Source organism: Macrotis lagotis, chromosome 4, assembly GCF_037893015.1.
Source record: "Macrotis lagotis isolate mMagLag1 chromosome 4, bilby.v1.9.chrom.fasta, whole genome shotgun sequence".
In the NCBI taxonomy this organism is placed as follows: domain Eukaryota; kingdom Metazoa; phylum Chordata; class Mammalia; order Peramelemorphia; family Peramelidae; genus Macrotis; species Macrotis lagotis.
In genome coordinates this window covers 272,417,234-272,424,595 of record NC_133661.1, presented here as the reverse complement: position 1 = coordinate 272,424,595, position 7,362 = coordinate 272,417,234, and the positions used below count along the sequence as shown (strand labels likewise).

At 46.3% G+C, this 7,362-nt stretch overlaps 1 protein-coding gene across 3 annotated transcripts in view; it reads right to left on the bottom strand.

The window, feature by feature from the left end:
* Positions 1–632: 632 nt before the first annotated feature.
* The window catches only part of ZFP36L1 (ZFP36 ring finger protein like 1), an 88,960-nt gene continuing 82,230 nt past the window's right edge, over positions 633–7,362 (bottom strand). For 2 of the 3 annotated variants that reach the window (XM_074236049.1, XM_074236050.1), the window contains exon 3: positions 633–1,982. In XM_074236049.1, coding sequence (XP_074092150.1) covers positions 1,023–1,982 — 960 coding nt within the window. In that variant the 3' untranslated portion in view covers positions 633–1,022. Of the gene's footprint in view, positions 1,983–4,651; positions 4,900–7,362 lie in introns of those variants that run through there. The other variant, XM_074236051.1, reaches the window with a different exon arrangement.

Genomic DNA, 7,362 nt, shown 5'->3' with positions numbered 1-7,362 from the left:
ATGGAATGAATACCATTCACCACTCACCCCTTATACTTTCTCCATTTTTTTTCTTTTTATAGATGTCACATATATACTGGGGAACTTTTTAGCACCAAAATCAAAAGTCTTTCATGGTCCACCTAGCATTCCTTTCCTCCCTCCCCACTAAAAAAAAAAATAATAATAATAATAAAAAATAAATCTTAAATTGTTCAAGTCCCACTTATGTCACAAATCTTTGTCCATTCTCAGCCTTCCTTCCTGCTGACCTGCATAGACCCAGGCAAAATTAGTTAACAAGGGGGAAGAGTAGGATGGAAGGGGAAAGGGTTCAAATGCTACCAGCTTTCTACATGAAGCTGGCCTTGTGGGAATTGTCCCAGGGAGAGAAAGGGAAGGGAAGGGAAGGAGCAAGGTAGGGAGAGGGGGGACTGAAATAGAGGTCCAGTTTCTCCTGGCCAGTTGAGGGAGCTGCTGATTCCAATGATCCTTGTCCACTCCCAGAGCCTCCCTTCCTCCTCCTCCTCCTCCCACCCTCCCTCTCCCTTTACATCAGAAGGGCAGAGTCTAGAAGGCCCACTGGTGCCCTCTGCAGCTAGAGAGGTAATGTAGTCACAGTGGAAAAAAAAAAAAGTTAGGTTTAAAGGCACTAAGTTGTTTTTGTAAACTGTTACTGCTTTTGCTTTTGCGATTTGGCACTTAAGGCTTAAGCCAAGAGAGAAAGGCAACTACCAACCGTTGGGACTTTTGTCTTTTATGTGAAGTGGGGTAGAAAACTGATGAATTGGGGGTGGGGAGAGGGGAGGAGAGAGGAGGTTCAAGCTAGAGAAGGCTACAGACAAATGGACTTGTCGTTATGTTAGGTGGGACATAAAAGGGGCGAGGAGTGGGGGGTATGTATTCCAAGGCTAGGGGAAAGGGGTTGAGCTTAACCTTGTTAATGTAGAAAAGTTGTAGGGAAACTGATGAGGGGAGAAGAATTTAGGAGAGGGGAGGTGATTGAGGGAAAAATAGGAAGGGGGGAACCCTCCCTGCCCTGGTTAGTCATCTGAGATGGAGAGTCTGCTGAAGATGGGGAGGCGCCTTGAGTTGTCCAAGGTAGGGGAGTCTGAACCACTGTGGCTACTGCTGGAACTGCTCAGGTAGCCCTCCTGGTCCGAGAGGGAGTCCTGAGGGCTGGGGGGAGAGTCAAACATGTGAGGGGATTCTGACATGGGCCGGAAGAGAAAGGTGGTTGGGGAGCCACCCCCAGGGACCCCCATGCTGGGAGCAAAAAGGCTGGCCAGCTCCTGGCTGGAATAGGCAAAGGGGTTGTTGGCGCCATCGGGCAAGGTGGGTGAACCCAGGAGGTCATCGGCGCTCAGGATGGGAGGTGGGGTGATAGAAGTGGGGCTGTCCAGCAGCCCCGTGGTAGCAGCGGTGGCGGCACTGGGGAAGCCAGAGAAACTGAAGCTGTGGTGAAGGCGGGGGCGGTCAGCAGAGGGGTCCCGGCCCCCTGCCAAGGCCCTGCGCTCCTCAGCATTGTGGATGAAGTGGCATCGGGGGCCGTAGGGGCAGAAGCCAATGGTGTGGAAGGTACGGCACAGCTCTGTTTTGTACTTGGGGTGGCGGGTGAGGCTTCTTAGCTCATGGATGCCATGGGCAAACTGGCACTTGTCTCCATACTTGCAGGCACCGTTCTCCTCGAAGGGGCGGCATAACTCTGTCTTGTAGCGGCTGGAGTTGACCTGGCCTCCCCCAGGCTGCTTCTGAGGAGGCAGGAGCCGCTCGCCCCCCTCCGAAAAGGAGCGGTCCCTGAAGCGGCTGTCCCTGGAGCTGAGGGCCTGGGATGGCTCCCCTGCCTTCAGGCTGCTCAGGAGCTGGTTCTGGTGGAACTTGGAGCTGGGCAAGGTAACCGAGTGCCTCCGGGGAAAACCCCCACCTGCTGGGGTGCCCACTGCCTTCCTGTCCAGCAGGCAGCCCCCTGGGCTGGAGGGGCTGTAGTTGAGCATCTTGTTATTCTGTGTGGGAGAAGAGGGAGAAGAGAGAGAGAGAGAGGGAGAAAAGGGAGAAAAAAATGAGATGCAAACAGAGGGAGGCAACTGGAGTCTGCTAAAAGTACAGCATACGCCTGCTTCCCAGCAAGCTGGTGCCAATACTCCCCTCCTTAGCACAGGTACCCAAACCATCCTCTCTCAGCCAGTTCCTCAAAACATCTTTATCTGCACTCTGCAAAGGCACTTCTCACTCATAACACCAGCTTTCCAAGTACAGTCCTCACTCGGGGACTAAACTTCAATCGATGAAGTGCTGAGTACAAAGAATGGCAAAAATATCATATTCATATTCTCATTCTCTTTCCCCCACACACACACCTCTAAGCAATGTTTCCCTGCACCCACTACCACTAAATCACCCCCCCCAAATTACCTCTTTCATCAAAATGCAACCTGTTTGGTACCCCAGATAGACTTTGAAGCCTTCCCAAAGAACCCAGATTTCTTGAGTGTCCCCTCAAAGTCTTGGAGGCAGAGACCATCCAGTTGTTTCCCTTTACCCTTCAACAGTCTTTGCCGCCAGCCCCAACACCCTCTGCTGCCTCTTCTCTTTCTCTCCTCCAGTTTGGCCTAAAAGATTCCTCAGTTTCTTCCACTTTCCCCAGAAGTCAGTTCTCCAGACTTCATTAGTTCTCTGCTTCTAGAGAATATCTGGAGAGCAAAATGCTCAGGGATGCAGAAGGGGAATGAAGGGGTGGGGGGAAGGGTATCCAGGGAAATAAACTCATTGATAATCTGTAGACATATGCTCTTGTCCTGAATATCTTCCATCATAGTTCTTCATCACCACCCCTTCCTCTACCCACCCCTAACGCTGAGAGGATTCCATTGCAATTAGTCTTTTGGCTGAATGCAAAAACAGAGCAGGATAAGGGCACTAGTGTTTAATCTTTGGAGGAAAGCTGCAGATGGGAGGGGGGGAAAGGCAAAAAAGGAAGCTTCAATCTCAAGTCTCACCCTTCCCCTCCCACCCACTCACCCCGTCCTCTTCCCTTTCTCCCGTGGGGGAAACCACAAGACAAGCTTCTACTCCACAGATCCATCCCCCCCTTCAGTCACACCTGTTTAAAAATATTCCCAAAATTTAGGAGAAGGGGATCTAGGCTCTCAGCCCCATGTGGGTGTCACTGAGCAAATTCATCTTTTGCCCCTTAGGGTCGTCTGAGCCCCAAGTTGCACCACCAATACGGCCAAAGTGATTACAGCTTCAGAGTTAAGAGCTGAGTTTCCAACAATGGGGCTCATTTAGAAAAGGGAGGGGGAGGGGGAAAGGGGGGTTAGGGGGAGACAATCACATCAAAGAATTGAAAAGAAAAGTTTTCCAGGTGGCTAAAAGCAAGGCCAATGAAGAGCCAGGGAAGCAAGAAAGGCGGAAACGTGTGTGTGTGTGTGTGTGTGTGTGTGTGTGTGTGTGTGTGTGTGTGTGTGTGTGTTTCAACTCCCAGTAATTCCTTGTCCTTCTAGCTCCAGCCGTGGGAGCAGCAACCAGGAGCAGGAGCAAATGGGAAAAGTTACAGCAAACAAGACCAGACGTGTTGAAACTGTAGTCAAAACACTTTAGCAATTAAAAGTGGCTGAGCAACTTCACCCTTTCAAATGGGGGGGGGGGGGAACCCGGGACTTAAAGAAAGAAAACTTAAAACACGTCAGCCAGTTGCTACATACACTTAGCAGCTCTCCCACAATATTCCGAACTTCAAACGCCTCGCTAACACTCAGCTAAACTATCCTCACTACTTGATACTAGGTAACTAACTTCCAAGTCCCAGGAAGCTCGACTACTCGGTCTAAAGAGGCAGACCCTCGAATTTAAGACATCAGGGTTTCAGATACACAATTCAAACAGGTTCCTAGGTTTTAAAATCTCTCCCACTCCCCATCCCTGCAAGTCACAGGACTGCTACGCTCCCCCGCCTCCCCGCCTCCAGTAAAGGGCCAGATAGAACCCAAGTCTGCAGGCAAAGTCTTAATTCAAGAAGAACTGCAGGGGCATTCAGCCTATATTTAAGACTAACATAAAACTCCTCTGCAAATTCGTTTTGCAATATCCTTTCTGATCCAATCTTAACCATCTTTCCCACCACACCAAACCCTCTCGCCACCCCCACCCCACCGCCCAAGAAGACCAGCCTCTCCTTGGGGAAAGCAATTCAAACGGAATCAATTCGAAAATTTTATAAGACAAAATGGAAATTAGGTAAAGCCCAAGGTTGACAAGAATTACAAATAAGAGAAAGCTACTTTGGGGAGCTGGCAAGGGGGGAACGGAGCCGCGGAAGTGTACTTTGAACTTCTTGTGAAACCAATGTAGAATTATATAAAAAAAAAGTTTCCAAAACACTCTGATCATTTGCAGAGAAAAGTAACCGGACAACTGTAGATTCCCCCCGCCCCCGCCATAGGTCTGCTTTAAAAACTAAAATCCCATTCTAATTATTCCTGAACTTTTTTAAACTACAAATAAAAAAAGGCAAAGGAAAGATCTACAAGTTGTAAGCAGAAGGCGAAGGGTAATAATGGGGCGGAAAAAAATCTTGCCTATCTATCCCTCCTCCCACTTTCTAGGAGCTAAAGGTTTTTTTTTAAGCAAAAGTTTAAATTGAAAAAAACAAAAACGTTTTGACCCGGTTTACCTTGCATAAAACTTCGCTCAAGTCGAAGATGGTTGCAGACACCAGAGCTGTGGTCATCTTCGAAGTTCAAATAGGGGGAGGGGGTAAAATATATATATATATATATAATTTCAAAAAAGAATCACAGTGTTGGTAAGGCACAGCCTCCAGTTTCTCTGGGTTCTGGAGTTCTCTCACTCCCAGTTCCAACCACCCCCTCGGCTTTCAGACTCTCCCAGTCTGCCGAGCTTTTAAGGCCCAATTTATAAAGTTTCAAGACTTGCTAGCTGAGAAGGAGGAGCTTTTAACTCATTTAAATGAGGAAGAGGAGGAAAAAAAAGTTGATTGACAACGAGGTTGAATCAGCCATGCGGTCAAACGCAGGGGAAAGAGAGGGAAAAAAAAAACTTTCAAAAGAAAGAATGGGGAGGGGAGAAAAGGAAAGAAACACACACACACACACACACACACACACACACACACACACACACACACACACACACACACACACACACACACCAGCCGCACAACTTTTTTTTAAGAGGAAAACTTTAGAGTTCACTCCCTTAGCCGCAAAGTGAGTTTTAAACGTACCTTGAGTTTTAAAAAGGGGGGGCGGGGGGGAGGATGGAGAAATGAACAAGTTTTTTTTCTTTTGTCAGCCTCTGAATGTGATCCGTGACATCACATTTATTCCACCCACTTTTTTTTCTTCTTTTCTGGAAGGCAGTATCAACTTTCTCTTTTTTTGCTGAGATCTGAATCGGTCTCTGCTTGCAGGTTCTGCACTAATTTTTTTTTAACTAGGTCTTATTTGAAAACCTAAAAAGTTCCCCTCACTTTGCTGCTTTAACCTTTAGTTTCTTTCTTTTTCCCCTTTTTGTAAAAGAAGTAAAGGGAGGATTTTTAAAGTTTAGACATCTTCAAGAGTTTTTAAATGGGGGGGGGTGAGGAAACTATAGGAACCCAGGCAAGTTTGTTAGTTTTGTTTTGTTTTGTAAGTTGTCTCATTTTAAAACCTAAAAAGTTGTCTTCACTTTGCTCCGTTCTTTCCCCTTTAATGTCCTCCTTCCCTTTTTGGTTAAAAAAAAAAGTGGAGAGGATTTTTTAAAACTTAGACTCCTTCAAGAGCTTTTTAGTCTTCTTAGAGGCAGGGGCCATAGGGTGCATGTGGGTTGGGGGTGGGGTGGAGAACTCAGGCTAGTTTTTCTTTCTCTCCCCACCCCACCCCCCCCACTCTTGAGAATTACTCTGCGGCCCTTGGGGCCCGGGAGGGCGGAAGGCAAGATTCGAGTCCACATGCCTCTGCACTCCAGCCGCCAGGTTTTATGGGATGCCTCTCTCGCTTGGGGAGTTTGCAAGAAAAACGACCACCCCTCTAGGTCTTTTGCCTCCAGCAACTACATTTCTTCTTTTCTTTCTCCTCCCCTCTTTTAATTTACAGAGTAATTTCTTTCACTTTCTCCTCTCCCCTCCAAGGATTTCTAGCAAAGACAATCCTAAATCCTTCAGTAAGCAAGCCCCTCCCTTCGCAAACCCCCAAACTTCCATAGTACTCTAGTACAATATCTCCCTCTTTCCCCCTTGATTTCCCCTCCTGCCCCAAAATCTGAGGATAAATTGTTATCTTTAAAACAAAGGTAGAGGAAAGGAGGAAAAGAGTATACCCTTCCTAGTCCATTGCTCTAGGGACCCCCCCCCCCCCATTCCCTCCACTCAACCCAATTGAATGTAACAGATGGCTTTTCGGTCCCTTCAAGGCTTGATTTCACTCTGGGTGTTTTCTTCTAGTCTGTTTTGGCGGGACGAGAAGAGCAAGAGGCTCTTAGGCCGAAACTTGTTCTTTTTAAAGTGTAAAAAAAAATCCACTCGTAGCTAAAGTTTTATCCCTCTGGATTTAGCACAGTATTTGCCTGGAGCATAGTAGGCACTTGTTAGTTAGCTGATTGATGGGTCCTTTTGCTTCCCCCGCCCTAGCAAGTTTTGGAATGGAAGGTAGAGACCGAAAGGACCGTCCCAGGGGTGTTTTTCTTCTCCGTTTCCATGAGCCCTTTGCCATCTTGTTACAGTAAAGTCCTTCAACCCGACTCAGATGTTTATTCCACAACACTTTTAACTGCTCAATCTTATTATGAAACCCAGTATGTGTTTGTGTGTGCCTAAGTGCATTTTCCATTGCGATGTAATTAGGTCACCCTATTATAAGCACGTTTTTTGTAGGAATGGCAAAATAGAACTCGCCTTATTTTCCTCCTTTTAACGCACATTTAAAGAGTTTCCATATTTTATTTGAAATGCCCAATAAACAACCTGTAGCAAATACATGCTAAGCTTTAAACATTTTTTAAACTTTAAAAATTAAACATCAGAAATAAAATCCTCCCAATTTTAAAACTTATAAAGTAATGTGAGCTGTACATAATAAATGTGAAGTTATTCTCACTCTCTGAGCAAACTTCATGTGTCTATACTTTGACTTGAATATTTTTAACACAGCTGGCTTCTTCTGCCTCCCCCCACCCCCTAATACAACTGTCTCTTGTTGATTCATTCCCCCTTACTCCCCTTTTTCAAATTTTTACTTAAATTTGGCGAGCTCCAAGAAGGGAAATAACTCACATCCACATTAATTTAAATCATTAAAGTTTGTTTTCTTTTTTTTTAAACTGTTTTGCTTATTCTTAAACTATGCTTTCTCCCCAAATCGAGAAGGGGAGGGGAGTTTCTAAAGT